This window comes from Aspergillus puulaauensis, chromosome 5 (assembly GCF_016861865.1).
Source record: "Aspergillus puulaauensis MK2 DNA, chromosome 5, nearly complete sequence".
Classification (NCBI taxonomy): Eukaryota; Fungi; Ascomycota; class Eurotiomycetes; order Eurotiales; family Aspergillaceae; genus Aspergillus; species Aspergillus puulaauensis.
In genome coordinates, this window is record NC_054861.1 from 3,821,484 (window position 1) to 3,838,143 (window position 16,660).

Consider the following 16,660-nt stretch of genomic DNA (forward strand, 5'->3'; position numbering starts at 1 on the left):
CCTTTTTCTTTTGACGTCGGCACCGCAGGCAGGCAAGGCTAGGACGTGCAATATTCATGGTCGACAGGGCGATCCAAGGTGGCTCGAGGGCTCGATGTAGACGGGCAGTCACTTCCCCGCACTGGCAACCAGTATATGGCGATCGTGTAGCCGGATTGCGCCGAATACCGCCCTAGCCACTAGGTAGTAGGCAAGGCTAGCTGTGAGAAACTCTTGCGCACACTATACGTGGTTCACTGGTCAGGTTTGAACAAATGTCACCCTGCCGAAGGAGGCGCATTGTCATGGTCTGTAAGTATCCACGGAGACGCCATAGAGTTTTACTCCATCTGGATATAGGCATATGGACTTATAAATAGTAAAGAATGCTGTCTGGCTTATCTGGACACTACGAAGCTTCTGGGGCTAGGTCGAACAGCTCTGCCAGCTCCGCATCAGTTAAAGGCACCACTCCCTCGCTGTGAAACACGTCCAGCGTCCAATCGATAGTGGAAAAATCGAAATCGGTAGTCCCTCGTCCAATTCCAGGCTCAGCTGTAAACCCATCCATCTCAGCTTCGTCCATCGGCGTATCTAACAAAGTACCAAGTCTCACCCTCGTAATATGCTCCAGCACGGCCTCAGACATTTGAATAAACGCGCTGGCGTGTCGCTTTACTGTTTGCCATTGGCCTACGATGCGAGTCAATATCTCGCCACATAGTCTGAGCGCCGCTACCACACTGTCTAGCTCCGAGTCCAGCAGGCCAGAGCCCTCGCGGTTGCGGCGGCGCTGCTCTGGTATCCGCAGCGCGCAGTAAAGAATGCCGAAGCCCGACTTCAAAACATCTTGGACGTACGTCCAATTCGGTGCCAAGAACCCATCATTCGACTGCTTCTTATATGCCAGTAGGATCTGGCGAGCTGACAGGGTGTACTGCCACAAGTCCTCAATCCGAGCCGTAGCTGGGGCCTCCCAGGCCTCCCAGGCCTCCGAGGGAACTACGAGGTAGGAGAGAAACTTCATTCGTTCGCGGTGGAAGTTGATATCCAGGTATTCCTTCGTTTCGTACGCATTGCTCGGGTTCTGCTTCACGATGCTGGAGTTGTACCAGGCCTCAAGGGCATCTGTCCAGTTTCGCGCACTCTCTACTTGCTCTGTCAACGCGGCCTTTTCGCGTGATAGACGGTTCAGGGCTATTCGTGCGTTTGTCCCAAGTCGTCTCAGCAGTGTGTGCCGGATCAGGTTCGTCACTTCTGTGTACTGTCCGGCTGCGGCGTTTAGGTCACCTTTCCTAATCCTGGCATCGTCCTGATTGATAGGAAGCTCGATGGTGATATCTTCCTCGGACAGAGCAACCGGCCGCCCCAGGTTCTGGCTACAGTGACGATCGGAGATATAGGCCGACCAGAATATCCTTCGACGAAGTTGCTCACGGACCAGGTCACTCTCCGCGGTTTCCCGGCTGTGAAAGCCATACTTCACACAGATCCTCATTACCTGTCTGATTATTTCCCAGGTACTTGCAGTCCCCACATCGTGCAACGCCGCAAAGACAAAAACAAGCAGCAGGTTCTGGACTTGTGCAAAGGCCGGCTGCTCAGTAAGAAGCGGTTCCATTTTCATTGCGGTCATATAGTGGTCCCGGGCACAGTCTACCTCTCGCCGTCCTGCTGGTCGCATGGCGCCAATGGCTAATACCATATGCACCTGGAACAAGTCCTGAGTCTTGTCTTCCCCAGTGTAGGCCGGGTTGCAGGTATACAGTCGCTCAAGCTGAGCGAAAACATCGTCCCGTCTCATGAACGGTATGGTCACATGTAATGCTTGGAAATATAATTCCAGGAGCTCGACAGCATCGCCGAGCGCAGGCAGTTCAACGTTTTTGGAGTGTGCTCGCTCTATCGTTTTACGTTCTTGGGCCACGGCTGCCCCCAGGCGAAGGACTGAGTTATCCGACCCGGACGAGACGGCTGCGGCAACGAGCTGACCCAGACTGTATCACGTTAGTAGTATGATCAAGAACAATATGAGTCTCTCGGTATACCTGAAGATGCTCCCGGTCCCACTATAATCAGGGGACGTCGTGGAAACAGTACCACCGGCGGTTGGAGTGTGCAAGGGCTCAGTCAAACCGGTCTGTTGGGAATGCTGGGTCTCTCTAAGGGTGCGCCGCAGACCTTCCGCCTTCTCATGAAGACTGTCCAGATAGCTAATAAAGGAAAGGTTAGCGTCATCTGAGAGGAATGCCCTCGACGCACTTTCTTGCATACGGCTCTCCCGACCCAACGTCGACAACAATGCATAGCTCCTTGAGCCTTGTGCAGTTGTTGCATGAATGCGGAAGTCTATCACACTAAGCGTGGGTTAGTCAACGAGATTTAACAGTGGAGAAAGCCATACCTTTAACTTCTTAGCTCTACAAGAAGTGCATGCGCCCTGGCTGACGGTTGATCGGCTTAATGTTTCTGGAGAGGCTACCTTTGGGATAGACTGCATTGTGCTCCTGGCATCAGTGCGAGTGTCCGCCTGGTGCTGAAACGCCTAGGTATCCTGTACTGCCATTATCATGGACAGGGGGTGTCTTGCGGGGTAAGTGGTTGATTGTTCTTTCAGCGGAGATTCCCGAATCCTCAAGTCGGAGATGTCCGGGAGGGCGGTGGAATGTGCTCACGAATGGGTTTATATCGCATCTTTAGTGGCGGAGTCTGAGTATTATCAGGTATTTGGCCATTAAAGAGTCCATTCAATATTAAACCTTACCCACGTACGGTAGGTTTGGGACATTAAGCGTGCCCGTCATCATGACTATGCTAGAATGTAGCGAGTTCCACGGCAATATAGACTTTAATAAGATAGATAATATCAAATAGATAGTTATACAGGAGCATAGACTTATAGGCCAGCCATGCATGGTTTATAGTAACGGTCTGACGTCTTATTGTCATATCTACTGACCCTCCCACTCCTCCTGCTCTTCCCAAGTTCGCGCGGCGATAAATTCCAACATTTCATCGTTGATTTCAATATTGCGCTCTTGCGGCACCGTTGGCGACCTGAGGAAAAGCTCTTCAAAGCCGATAATCAATGGAGCCCCTGTGATGCTGACCCTGCCATTGGCGGCACGCGAAATAACAACGTTTTGCTGTACATATTGGCGGCCATTCGCATTCGTCGCCCACTTCCGAATGACTATCTTGCGTGCATCGCGGCCGATGAGAGGGTTATAACACTCTTGACGTCTCCCCCAGAGGCTCTTAACCAATACCGAACGTCCGAGCAAAGCTTGGCCTGTATTTCCGACAGTGCGACTTCCAGAACAACGGCAGGCCAGGCTCGAGACCGGCCTGGGGGCAGTTGTATTGGCCTCCATGCGTCGTCCGGCCCTTTGCCGCCCATGTCTCCGAAATGGGAACCACCCCCAATGCATGTCAGTGCACGGCCCATTCTGAGCGGCTCTAGAGCCTCCAGCAGTACCTGGTGGAAGGTGCGGGAAGCGATGGAATGGGTTGTTGATCTGGGCATTCTGACAAGCAGCAGTTCGAGGGCTGTGTCATACGAGCACCAGTTGGAGAAAGGGCCCGTTTCGGGGTCGCGGAAGTTGCTGTCAAAAATGCGTTTATTAACTCCAGTCACAATAAACCACTGGTCAGCGCAGTTGGGCGGATTGTTGAACTGTTCACTGAAGGCATTGTAGTCACAGAGGAACTGCTCCCTGCCCCTGTAGGCATAATGTGGAATAACGGAAGGTGTGAGATTTCCTAGGAAGCCACGACCAGGGTCATTAATGGTGTTTTCGGCGCCGCCATTGACAATAGTCCCATTAGCTGCCATATTGAGCATGAGTTGGACCGGCAGGGTGTGAGGGTGTCGCTTGAGGATTGTAATGTAGTGAGCCTGACTCAATGACATCAGCTTGGTCCCTTTGGCACTCGGCGTACCAAATAAACAAGATAATAAGGTTGCTTAATTGCTCCGCGGTCCTGTGGTGGACTGACATTGACTTGTGTTACACCTTATACTTCGGCTACCAGCTCTAATTCATTGAAGGGAACCTTATAACGAGACGCTAGACCGCTACAGAAAAGCTATGTATGACTCGTTACTAACCAGCTATCTCACACATATTGGTGTACGAGAACGTTTTCCTTTGGATCCAGCTCTGGTTCTATCATATCGACTGTATCGAGTGTATCGAGCACCTACTTGTTATTTACGCTTCTATCACCTCAGCCGTTAATTTTGCCTAATATCGTGTAGACCGATCGAAATTCGGTCAGTCACTAAGGGTCCTGAATTTACTCATATTCACAGAATAATTATACAGTCGAGGTGAATAGGTGATGCACTACTCCAGTGCGAATAGCTATTCTCGCTTACCGAGAGGCTGGATACAAGAGATGTGTAGTTGAGATTCGTGAAGTGATTCACTTGGCTGAAGCGCCACCAAATACTTCAATATCCCATGACTGTAACTGTAGTGAATAACGCCTGAAACCCTCCAGCTGGGCTGTTCACAAATAAGACTATCAAGTTATAAATACCCCTTCCATTCCATTCCTGGATCTCTCATCTCTCAATCAATCTATCTCTTCTAATCCATCTCGTCTGATCCGTCCTTAACATACCACTACAAACCCATCCAACTCCAAATAATTCAAACATGCGTCCCTCCACCCTCATCAGCGCTGTGGTTGCACTCTTTGCTGTCGTGGCCTTTACTGTATGTATACCCCCAACACCCCAGTCATAAACCACCAGTCGCTAACAAAATACTTTAGTTCCCTACCGCCAGTATATGGGGTCTCAAAAGTCGCGCCAACGCAGGCGAGCCCATAATCCCGTCCCATTCCATTTACAATATTGATCTCGATGACGTGGAGCCCCTGGCCCGAGTCTAGGCTCGCTGTCCGAGCTCGAAGGTCGAAGACCAAGTGGTGTAATGATGTATTCCCTTCGTGGAATTATCTAGTTGATGACGGGACGGTTATCTATGAGAATAGTCATTTGGGGGAGACATGAAGAAAGACAGAACTATTTGGTCCCTTGACAGATATAACAATGCTACTAGATAAATTATGAATGGGTTTATACGCAGAGCGCAATAGTAGGCGAAGTATTACCATACAGATTACAATCGCGTAGACTGTAAGAGGTTTTTAATCTTTGTAAGAGATAGCAGTGTGGATATCTGGTCCTATACTCTCCTCGTGCAGTTATTGCTATACAGTAACAGAGCTAGTTGTCACTATGCCTGGGCCTGGCCACCGTTGCTGTCTATTAATTTCTGCAATGGACATGTTCATATATCCTGATACCCAATGTACGAGTAGGTAGCGACATTGAAAGATGGATCGACTATCGCAGGCCGGCAGCCGGATTCTGAAACCCTCGTCGTGGAACTTTGGAGAAAGTGCCAGGGAATCCTTCGAGTTACATTCATTGCCGACCGGGGTACTTGTCCATAGGCATCGTGGGGGCGAGTTCTTGCGTCGTTTATGTTTAGGATGGAAGTTTTATATAATGCCTGACAATATCAGTGGAATTCGTGGAATCATAATAAAACTAGGTTTAGTTAAAAAGTCGACCTTTGAACGTCATTAGGAAAAACCAGTAACCCAAATTGTTTATACAGAGTATAGGATTTGGTCATGTATGAACCATCCCGTCAGGCCTATATTGGTCTCATTATAGGTGTCCAGGCGATGATAAGCGCGTCTGCCCCTTTCAGAGCTAAAACGCCATCACATGAAAATGAACGCAGGACTAAACATCTAGAAGGGCCATGTACATCCACGCAGCAGCCTGCTTCCAGAACCGATGATAGGCCAGCGAGGTAGCGAGGGACTGGCCAGTGATCTGCCCATCAGCACTTCTGAATGGCGAATTGGCTTGTCTAGTGGCGTTGTCCGAGATCGACAGTGTCGCGGCTTTAGTTTGCTGTCGGACCAGGGTGCAGCATGTTGATTTGTCCGTGCGAGCATCCGCTTTATATTATTTTGAAACGCAACACTCGCTGGCCAAACTATCACCGTCACATCGCGAAAAGGAGTTGAGAAGGTTTAACAGATTGACAATGTTCAGACGACGGAGAGTAGAATCACGACAGATGATGCCATGGGAAAGCGACAACTCTATAGGGCAACAGAGACTTGAATCTTCATCTGCAGCTGAACGACGATCAGCCGTTAGCTGGATCGTGCTGTGACCCTCTCTGCCTTCTTGTCTCTCGTGTCTCTCGATAGAGAGATCTCCAATCACCATAGCCACTGGTGCCTGATGAACCCTGCCGTCTACCCCCGACGGGTGTATCAGCCCCTGCTCTCCCCACCCTTTGCATCGCCGTGATACAACTCTGTCCGAATGGCGATCGCCATACCCTGTCGAATGAATGCTCTTCAGTATCAGCGGCCGCAAAGTCCAGATGACGCGACACCCGGCCATCTCCGTGCAGCAGCCCTTGCTCGACAAGACCACCAGGCGCAGACCGTCGAATCTTGCCCTAAACAAGCATCTCCGAGACTCCACAGTCGTATTCACGATGGTGCCCGTCAGGGTCTCCCTGATGCCACCGCGCGCTCTGATTGCTCTCTTCCCCGATCCCTTATCATCTTGGACCTGCTTGAGCCTTTCATGGGGCTTTCCCCTGGTCTACGGCTCTCTTGGCACCAGTCTCGTTGCAACCTCCTGGGCTTGTCGTCGCTTAATTGCGGGGCGTGCAAGGCTTCTGAAAGCTTAGTCGCGGTCATTTCTTGGATCTTCTCATCTCTATACCCTGATGAGAAAGAGTCCGCCGTGGTCGATGTGGACCATCCTCATGATATGTTTGAAGAGCGAGGTAGTCTCCTGACCCTGTTGAAGCCCACCTGAGCTCAGGTATAAAGAAGGCTTGAACGCCAGGTACTGTATACTCATCACTCTCATCTCCATATCCTGCTCCGTCACTCTTTGACTCATTCATCCACCTTCATTCGCTTTCTATTCACTCTTTAAGATTTCCAAAATGGTCGTCTTCAGCAAAGTCACGACCATCGCCCTCGGTCTTTCCACCGTCGCGTCCGCCCTGCCAGGAGTCAAACCTCGCAAGTGCTTCACCGTCAACCAGGTCGTGGCCCCAAAGTCCGCACCCAAACCCATCAACATCCCCGGTGTTTACGCCAGTGCCCTGGGCAAGTATGGTGCCACCGTGCCGCAGCACGTCAAGGACGCAGCCGGCAGCGGCAGTGTCATCGCCAACCCTGAGGAGGAAGATTCCCAGTATCTGACTCCCGTTACTGTCGGGGGCAAAGTTCTGAACTTGGACTTTGACACCGGCTCCGCGGATCTGTATGTCGTACACTACGTGTTTCAGCTGTTCCCGAACTGACAGGATCCAGCTGGGTCTTCTCGACTGAGCTCCCCGCCTCAGAGCAATCTGGCCACAGCACGTACAAGCCCGCTGGTAACTCCACCAAGCTAGACGGGTACACCTGGGAGATCTCCTACGGAGACGGCAGTGGTGCCAGCGGTGATGTCTACAAGGACACCGTCTCTGTAGGCAGCATCACCGCACGAGGCCAGGCCGTTGAATCGGCCAAGAAGATCAGCGAGCAGTTTGTGCAGACTCGCAACAACGACGGTCTGCTAGGGCTGGCCTTTAGCGCTATCAACACTGGTATGCCCCTGCTTATATTGTACACAATTGGACCCACCATCTAATCCAGTTATAGTCCAACCCAAGCCCCAGAAAACATTCTTCGATACTGTTAAGGGGGAATTGGACGCTCCCCTTTTCGCCGTCGCTCTGAAACACCACGCGCCTGGGGCCTATGATTTCGGCTTCATCGATAAGAAGAAGTACAACGGATCTATCGCGTACGCTGATGTCGACAGCAGCGATGGATTCTGGAAGTTCACCGCTGATAGCTACGGCGTCGGTGATGGCGACAGCAACTCCTCCAGCTCTCTCACCGGTATTGCTGGTATGTCAAGGAAGTCCTACACGTAACAACAACCACAATTAACAAATATCTAGACACCGGGACCACCCTGATGATGCTCGACGACGAGGTCGTCTCAGCCTACTACGACAAAGTCTCCTCCGCCAAAAACGACCAACAAGCCGGCGGCTGGGTGTTCCCCTGCGACACCGACGTGCCCGCCTTCACCCTCACTATCGGCAACTACGTCGCTGTTGTCCCGGGCAAGCATATCAACTGGGCGCCGCTCACTGAGGGCAGCGAGACTTGCTTTGGTGGCATCCAGAGTAACCAGGGCTTGGGGTTTTCGATTCTTGGTGATGTTTTCCTGAAGAGTCAGTATGTTATTTTTGATTCGAGGGGGCCGAAGTTGGGGTTTGCGCCTCAGGCTTAGGAGGTTTATTGTTTGTAATGTCGGATTGGAGATGAGGATGTTTTGATGAGAGGGTCTTTCTTGCTCGATGAGTGAAGGCATGAGGTCTGTATGAAGCACTGGTGGCATTGTATATATTTGAATGCGAGATTGAGTAAATCAAGCACTGCTTGAGTGTAAATGTGATCCAATCCAGCGTAAACCTACGAACTTCTGCTCCTTAACCAATACATCTATGTAGTTAATGAATTATAGTAAAGTTTGCTGTGATCAAACAGGCACTAGGGGTTAAATCCTGTCTACATCCTCCAGATGCTCCGTATCCTCTTTCAGCAATGTAGACACAACCCCCTTCTCATCAGTCCCTGCCACCTCAACCTCCAAGAGAACCTGTTTCCGGGCTGCTGTCAGACTCATATCTCTCCAATTCTCAAACTGAATTTCAAACACGCGGTCAATCTGCTCCAACGCCAACCCTGCAGTTTCGACATAGAAATACCAAAGCACCGGCAAGAACGCAACATTAAACACCCCAAACATAAGATAGAACCGCCACCCCAGATTCTCAATCCCAAGCGGCGTAATCAGCACAACCACATACACAAACGTCCAGTTCACAGCCGTCGACACCGACGTGCCGAAATTGCGCATCGCCTGCGAGTTGATCTCGGCGGGGTACAGCCACGGGATGGATAGGAACGAGATCCCGAAGAAGAAGTTGTATACGAAGATGAATACCACGGCGAAGATGGACATGTTGTAGGTACCGAGTTTGACGCCGGCGGCGATTAGGAAGAAGGCCACGCCTTGCCCGAGAGCGCCTACGAGGAGGAGCGCCTTTCGGCCGAGCGAGTCGATGGCGAGCATGGATGCCGCGGCCCAGAGGGTAAGCGCGTGGGAATAGACTGCGGATAGAATCAGGGCGAGACGGTCGGATAGTCCGACGGACCTGGTTAGCACAATGGGTAAGTAGTTTGCGATGATATTGACGCCGCACAGCTGCTGCATGAGACCTAGGCCGGCGCCGAGACAGACTCGGCGTAGGGTCTGCGTGCGGTCTTTGCGGAGGAGGTCGGCCATGGCGCTTGTTTCTGTCTCGCGTTCGTGGGTCACTGTGGCTATGAGTACGCGCATGGCGTTGAGGATTGCCGGGTCGTTAAAGTCGGTGGACATCATCCGGGCGAGGACATCCTGAGCCTCCTCGTGTCGACCTCGCAATACGAGCCAGCGAGGGGACTCGGGCATGATGATAACCAGACAGAAGGTAACAATGGCCCAGAATGATTGAAACGCGAGAGGAAACCGCCACGAGACCGAGTTATTCGGTAGAAATGTGAATCCGTAGTTCATCCAACTTGTCACCGCAATGCCGGTTATATTGAGTATCAACTCCATCACGACCAGCCTGCCCCGGTGATCCTGCTTGCACGTCTCAACCTGCCACATCGGGATTGCAGTTGTGTTCAGACCGGTGCCGATACCTCCCACGATGCGGCCGATGATCATATGGGCCAGTGTACTTGCAGAGGCCTGTAAGGCTCCTCCTATGGTGAGAAACGTAGATCCCAGCATAATGGCCTTGCGGCGCCCGATTCTGTCCCCGATAAAGCGTGAGAATATGGCCCCGAATATAGCGCCCAGGTAGTAAGTGGAGGTGATCTGGGCCTGGATGGTGGAGTCAGGGTTATTGAAGGTCTTGAGGAAGCTCTTGTCGTTGAGGATGCCGCCAAACACGCCCTGGTCGTAGCCAAAGAGGAAGAACCCAGAGCCGCAGGCGACGGTGATGCCGCAAGTGATAGATCTACCCTGCATTGCGGGCATTTTGAAACGACCTAGGTTGGAAATTGGTCAACAGGGGAAACGAGTGGAGTGGGACTCTTATATGGATTATGGACTTCTCCCCGTGGGGGCTGATCAGCAGGAACTGGGGAGATCAGCAGGAATTGGGGTAGGTGGAGGCAATGCCATTATCCGGGGTAGCTAGACGCTTTCATGCACTCTAATGTCCATTTGGAGTTAAGCATTTAGCCCGCTGGGTAAAGTTTTCCCGTGGTGGTAGGAATACCTGCACATGAAATCTTTTAGTGGTGGTGGCAGAATTTATTATATAGGGTAATATAATGATACTGTCATGGCTGTATCGTGTTATACTATTGCTTGTTATCGATCTATTAGGGCAGTATTGACTTTGGGTCTTCAATTGGTTACCAAATCTCAGCTTCTAGGATTGTACAGCAAATGGTTGTTCTTGTACGCCGTGTTGGGACAATGCCGTTTTATATATAGTACAAGAGTTGCCCGATATAGGAGCTACCTTGGCATCCGGGGACCAATAGGTGCTTAAACGTATTCCAATATATATTATAAGTCTCTAGACGGCCAACCACAGTTCTCAAAGAATGTTTAAGACCGGTTCTCCGCCATTTCGCTCCAACCTAAGTCGCAAACCGGAAGTCAAGGCTGTCATGAAGAATTAGCCAACGTCAATGGATGTGGAAACTTAAACTCACCGCTTATTTCCCTCGTCCGTCGTCGTCTGCCGGTAATTATGCTGTTCTCCAGGACTCATGGCATCCCACTTTCTGGCCTTGGACCGGTTGCGCCAGCGGTAGTAGAAGTATGTACCTGGGTATTGGAATACCTAGTGTGATGTCAGTTCTGGAATAGCTAGGTAGATGGGGCATTTGACGCTAACTTACACACATCCAAATGCATATCACGAGTAGACCCCTGTTCGCTTTGAAGTATCGGGGCGAGTCGCTGGATTGGTAGACTGGGTGATGGTTAATATGTGGGTAATTGCTTTGGTATTGCAATGGGGACGTACTGTTTGCGCCTATCATTCCGCTAACTTGAACCCACATGTTGTACAGACTATTGACGTGTTAGGTGGAGTCATTGCTTCAGCACGAGTTACTCACGAGGCAGAAACAGTCCGGTTCTGTACAGATCCTGCGTTTCGACTGGTCCAGGCAACTTGGATCGGGTGGGTGCTGTTAAATGTCAGTTGGATACCATATCAGTCTTTATGAGGTGTCACTCACTAAGGAAACGACAGCAAGACCGTAGCAATAGCAAAGTAAGCCCACGGACTGATCGGGTCCGCAAGAGCAAGAAGTGCTATAAAACAGGGCAATAACCAAGCATCCTCCGCCATCGCCACAAAACTCCTATTGTTAACCAACTCACTAAAGGCCGTGATAAGCAGCATGGTTACACTGCCACCGACAATGTACGGGATGGACAGCAGATTCGTCTGGACGACGTTGAATCCGAGCTGACGCAGCGACAAAGTCAGGTACTGGTCTACAGGGTACTTTGGTAAACCAAAGAGTAGACCAAGGGCGTATAATGGCCACATATCATAGTCCTTCGTACATTCCCAGATCTGTCGGACTGAGAGACCTTGTCGGTTGTACATTCCTCCTTTCTGGGGGTCGTCGCGGATCACTGACATAGTTAGCTTGTGGCTCTGGAACAGTGTTTATATAGGTTCAAGTATCTCACCGCCGTTCACAATTATCTTTTCTTCCTTCTCGTTGAAATAGCCCTTCGGGTTCCACCAGCTCTTGGTCTTTGCCGGACACTGGGGCATGAGGAAGAACGAGGCAACGCCGACAAGGACTGGATTGAGGTTAGTGTGTGCCGGGGTGATGGTTTAGAGTTGCGTACATGTAAAGATTCCCCTAGTAAACTTGTTAGTGGTGTTGATGTATTCCGGGCCAGCTAAACTTACTCAATGAGGAACATCCACCGCCAGCCAGCGTATCCTAGGATACCGCGCATGGATAAAAGACCGACGGCAGCGAAGCCGGTAACAATTTGGACTGGAACAGTGAGCAGGTATTCTCTAAGTCAATTATAATACCATACCTAGTTGAGCGGATATCCAGTACCAGGCCAGTCGCACGGGGAGCTGCAATGTTCAGTAAAGGGCCAGTCGGGGAGCCGCAGGGTAGCTTACCGCTGGACCGGTATAGAAGTAACTCAGGTAAAGAATGGTGTCACTGCGAAATTAGAGTCATGTCGCATGCTTATAGACAATAATGCTTACGGGATGAATCCACCCTGGAATGTGGCACTGGCAAGTCAGCAGAGACCGATATACTCTGTGAGGATGTACTCACATCAGGTAACGAGTAGCGAGAAACGAGGCTCGCCCGTTGAGAAAGAACTGCAGAGCTGAGATTAAACTGAAGATGCATATCTGGATAGGAATCCACATGTCGGGTCCAATTCTACCAGAGTCAGTTGCATTTATACATCTTTAGAGAGAGATGACTGACCGCTTGGAGAGGATCTGAGATGGCAGCTCTGCGACGAGGAAACCCACTCGCTCGATGGTCTTGCCGGTATTCTGATAGTCGTAAGTATATCAATAGGCCAATGCTGCTGTTGTCGGAACATACATAGTCGCCTTGCGTAAGGCCCAGATCGTCCAGCATGTTGTCTGAGACAGCGTTGGAGATGTTCCCCCGATCAATGTTGAGCGCAGCAAACATGATACAGACCCAGAACTGAAAGGTTAACCAGATCCACATTAATCTATTAGATTTAGAATGCTTACCATAATCTTCAGGTCAATTTTGCGACGCACCGCCCTCTCCTCGCGCCACGTCCACCTGAAACCGGGATCGAATGCGCGCCAGTTCTCCCATTTGGAGTGGATATACAGCTCTTTGTACTCGTCGATATTTTCCGAGTCCCAGATGCTGGGCTGGGTTGCAATCTTGATCAAGTTAGCAACCTTTTAGCTACATACTGGATCAAATGCGTATACTCACGGCATCAAGGTCGTACACCTCCTTCTTCGGTCCCCTGCGGATTCGCAAGAACCGCAAGATTGCATCACCCAGCACTGATTCCGTCCGCTGCCCTTCATGAGTTGCTAGCGGGGCCGCCAGAGGCGGCGCGGAGTCGGTTGCACCCTTGCTCTTCACGCTGTCATGGTCGGAGGGCGCCGCAGACTCGTCGGGGACGCTGGACACGGTTGGCTTCTTGTCGGACATCTTGCTTGTATCCCCTGGCTATCCGTTGAAAGTTCTGTCGGTGGTTGCGATAAAAGTTCTTCTTATAAGAGAACTAACGCGGTGGGTTCGCCTTAGCTTCGTGACGAAACACTGGATATGTATGGCGATATCATGCCAGTTCTTGGCGTCGCCTTGTCATTCCTCTAGTATCTTATCTGCCAGGGATTTTATTGGTGATAGAATGTTTTTGTATCCGCATTTGTGCTTTTGACAGGATCCCCAGCACCGGCAGCTGGCCACGTTATGCTTCTAGAAACGATAGAAATTCTCCGGCAGGGGAATTTATCATAATGTGATATTGCCGGTGTCTTGCGTCAGTTTGGTTAGTGGACGCCGGTTGATTGACAATCACCGGCGTAAATGTCGTGCTCTGGTGGGGTTGATGCAGATAACTATATGCACAGACACAAGCTCCACGACGGTCCGGAAAAGGCTCTTTCTACGTTCTGAACTTGGCAATAGACTCTAATATGTATTCACCGAAGTCCATCAGCTGTTGATATTTTTTTTTCTTTTCTTTTTTCTATTATTGCAATCGCAGTGCGTAGTCCTAACTGGGTCGTTGTCGGGTATGGCATAATGGGCTGCTGATCCTAGCTGATATCCTGATTCTCCTTTCTCGGGCAGTAGCCTGCCTGCCTTCACTTTATTTAAAGCGGCTTAATTTGAGTGGAAGTGTATTAGTAGAAGTGTATTAACCCACTGAGTTAACTTCAGGGCGTCAGCGGGTCGGGCCGTACGCCTGCACCTCGCTGAAGACTTTGTTGCAATGCCTGCATCGTACTGTAGCTCAATGTCATCCACTAAATCATGAAAGCACGATTAGGGTCAGTCTGTTTGAATCTGGTCTGGCCAGAGGAATAATAATGCTGAGAAACCAAATTGCCTTCTGGTTCACGGATATACGGGATATCATTATAGGTCATCTCTTGCTTGTGATTACCATTGTTGGCTTACCCTGCAAAATGTACGGGCATGTATATATGGTGGCAAAACATTGGTCCAACATCAAAACTCCAACTCATACAAGATGTCTTCATATTCCCCATCATCATCACCAGAGCTTTTTTTCGTTTGTAATGTTTGCGCCCTTCGCCAAGTTCTCGAAATGCAATGTCACAGCAGCAAATCAGACAGAAGAACACTATATCTATAAAGGTAGAAGAATATAGCCTTCAATGCAAGACTGACCCTTATGCGGCTATCGGTATCGGACGGGCCAGTTCTATATATTTGGTTATATTCGATTCTACAAGGTTTAGTATACCCTATTTACAGCCTCTCGTTAGACCAAACCCTTATTCTGATGCGGCAATAATGCCATCTACCATCTCTAGCAATGTATCCGCCGTGACCTCGATCTCGCCAAATAACTCAGGCAGCTTATCCTTCTCCAAGACCAGAGAGTAAGCACCACGGAAGCTATAATGAGATTGTTAGGGAAACCAAGAACTTAGAACACACTGGCAAGATAGGCCTACCCTCTTCTCTGCGCGGCTGAAACATCCCAACAATGAGCCGCCGCGAACCATGGCTTCGTACCATACTGAGCCAGCTGCTTCAGCAGGGGCTCATAAGCCAATGGATCCGGCTTCCCAACACCGTACAGGTCACACGAGAGCAGGTTTTCCTTCGGCATCTCCACACCAGCCTTTGTAAAGAGACCAGCAACACCATCAAGATCCGCAGCGGTCAACGCCCAGACCGTGAAGCCAGCCTGGCGTAACCTGTGAATACACTCCACTGCACCAGGCCGCATAGTAAGGTCGCTGTATGCGTCCATCATGGCCTTGACGTCCTCGTCTGTAGCAAATTGCCTTGGGTTCGGGACATCGGCTAGCCACAGCACGCGAAAGAACAGCCTAGCCATGCATTCAACAAAGGGAACATACTTGCCCGACATGCTCAGGTAAGTGTATTCGCGTTCTGCGACTTCAATCCATGTGTTTGCCAGCAGGGAGGGCTTGACGCCCTCGGCGCGGAGACGGTCGCCCAGGCGAATGTCCATGGTGCTGACTAGGGTATCGTAGGATACGAGGGTTCCAACGACGTCGAAAACGACGTTCTTGTTGCATGTCATTTTGGGCACAGTGCTGAGATGTGGATGATGACAACTTGAAATGCTCTGGGGGTCTCGAGAGAGTTCGTCTCTGTGGTCGATGACTCAGAGCTGGGGTGGGATAACTAGTTGGTTAGTTAGTGAGTTAACTGGCTCCAACGCCTCTCCATCGGCAGCTTATATAATGATTGGAGAGCAACTGTATTTGTACTGGGATCGCCCTGTATGTCCAGAGCTCTGCACTCTAGGAATTGTAGTACTAACCTCCACAGCCAGCTTGAACTTCGACCCTAGGGCTCAAGTGCCTGATCCGGGAATTGCTGGCACCAAAAGAAAAGGCTTTTTCTACGTTCTGAATTTGGCAATAGACTCAAATATGTATTTACCGAAGTCTATCAGCGGTCGGGGTTTTTTCTATTATTAGTATTGCATTCGCAGTGCATAGTCCCAAATGGGTCGTTGTCAGGTATGGCATAATAGGCCAACCCTAGCTGGGATCCCGATTATCCTCTCTCTGGCGGTAGCTTTCCTGTCTTTCACACTTTGAAATGGCCTGATTAATTGACAGTGTACCACCTATCAAGCAGTACTAGCTTAACTAGGACATTTGGGACGTCAGCGGGCCGGGCCGTACTCCTGTGGAAGACTGCGCTGCAGTGCATAAATCCTATCATAGATCGCTGTCACCAACTAAATCATGCAAGCACTATTGTGTTAGGTCTTTTAGACCCTGGCCTGGCCTGAGGGATCATCAAGCTAAGCAACGTCGCATCCTAGTGGGGAATTGGCAACTACCAAGCCATCGTCGGCTTTGTATAATTCAACTTCATGTCTCTGAGAGATTCTAACCGACACGGAGCATTAGTTTGCAATACCGTGTTCTTCTACAACTCATGTCGGGATGCTGTTATTCTGGTTTGATATTATTAACATCGCATTATGATAAACCAACCATCGTAGCGAAAGGTATATATGTTCTTCGTTAGCTCGTATGTCGGCTCCATATACGATGGTAAGCGTACTTAATGACTTTCTACGAGGGATTAATAGTCACGTCTGGCCGATATCTCCTCTGAAAGTTAGATATACAAATAACAATTTACAGGGTAGGGAACAATGAATTCGCCTTCTTGGGTCTTTTGAGGCTGTACTTCAGCATCACAACTACACTAGTGGAGGTCAATAGATGGCCTTTACACTGTGAAATTGATGGTCTAGACACCCAGTAAACTGAGCCAGCGAACATCTGGATCCATGGAT

General features: G+C 50.1%; 7 protein-coding genes across 7 annotated transcripts; 2 read left to right on the top strand and 5 right to left on the bottom strand.

Annotated features, from left to right (window-relative positions):
- Positions 1–388: 388 nt before the first annotated feature.
- On the bottom strand, positions 389–2,479 carry APUU_51481A (Zn(II)2Cys6 transcription factor; the record flags this gene model as incomplete). Its single annotated transcript, XM_041706593.1, has 4 exons — positions 389–1,976; positions 2,028–2,192; positions 2,254–2,336; positions 2,384–2,479. 4 exons carry the CDS (start codon positions 2,477–2,479, stop codon positions 389–391), a joined length of 1,932 nt encoding a protein of 643 aa, XP_041558964.1.
- Positions 2,480–3,172: 693 nt separating this feature from the next.
- On the bottom strand, positions 3,173–3,814 carry APUU_51482A (uncharacterized protein; the record flags this gene model as incomplete). The annotated part of the gene is made up of 1 exon (XM_041706594.1): positions 3,173–3,814. One exon carries the CDS (start codon positions 3,812–3,814, stop codon positions 3,173–3,175), a length of 642 nt encoding a protein of 213 aa, XP_041558965.1.
- An 829-nt stretch (positions 3,815–4,643) lies between these two features.
- On the top strand, positions 4,644–4,881 carry APUU_51483S (uncharacterized protein; the record flags this gene model as incomplete). Its single annotated transcript, XM_041706597.1, has 2 exons — positions 4,644–4,703; positions 4,762–4,881. The coding sequence occupies 2 exons, from the start codon at positions 4,644–4,646 to the stop codon at positions 4,879–4,881; spliced, it is 180 nt and encodes a 59-aa protein (XP_041558966.1).
- Positions 4,882–6,983: 2,102 nt separating this feature from the next.
- On the top strand, positions 6,984–8,332 carry PEP1_2 (pepsin-like aspartic protease; the record flags this gene model as incomplete). The annotated part of the gene is made up of 4 exons (XM_041706598.1): positions 6,984–7,306; positions 7,357–7,634; positions 7,690–7,941; positions 7,995–8,332. 4 exons carry the CDS (start codon positions 6,984–6,986, stop codon positions 8,330–8,332), a joined length of 1,191 nt encoding a protein of 396 aa, XP_041558967.1.
- Positions 8,333–8,599: 267 nt separating this feature from the next.
- Positions 8,600–10,132, bottom strand: APUU_51485A (uncharacterized protein; the record flags this gene model as incomplete). Its single annotated transcript, XM_041706599.1, has 1 exon — positions 8,600–10,132. The coding sequence occupies one exon, from the start codon at positions 10,130–10,132 to the stop codon at positions 8,600–8,602; it is 1,533 nt and encodes a 510-aa protein (XP_041558968.1).
- Positions 10,133–10,746: 614 nt separating this feature from the next.
- APUU_51486A (uncharacterized protein) lies at positions 10,747–13,320 on the bottom strand (the record flags this gene model as incomplete). The annotated part of the gene is made up of 17 exons (XM_041706600.1): positions 10,747–10,771; positions 10,822–10,952; positions 11,011–11,084; positions 11,139–11,185; positions 11,233–11,304; positions 11,356–11,761; positions 11,819–11,935; positions 11,984–11,997; positions 12,048–12,138; positions 12,185–12,227; positions 12,276–12,318; positions 12,366–12,392; positions 12,439–12,549; positions 12,598–12,668; positions 12,721–12,828; positions 12,879–13,040; positions 13,096–13,320. 17 exons carry the CDS (start codon positions 13,318–13,320, stop codon positions 10,747–10,749), a joined length of 1,767 nt encoding a protein of 588 aa, XP_041558969.1.
- A 1,319-nt stretch (positions 13,321–14,639) lies between these two features.
- APUU_51487A (uncharacterized protein) lies at positions 14,640–15,421 on the bottom strand (the record flags this gene model as incomplete). The annotated part of the gene is made up of 2 exons (XM_041706601.1): positions 14,640–14,763; positions 14,823–15,421. The coding sequence occupies 2 exons, from the start codon at positions 15,419–15,421 to the stop codon at positions 14,640–14,642; spliced, it is 723 nt and encodes a 240-aa protein (XP_041558970.1).
- Between the last annotated feature and the right edge of the window lie 1,239 nt (positions 15,422–16,660).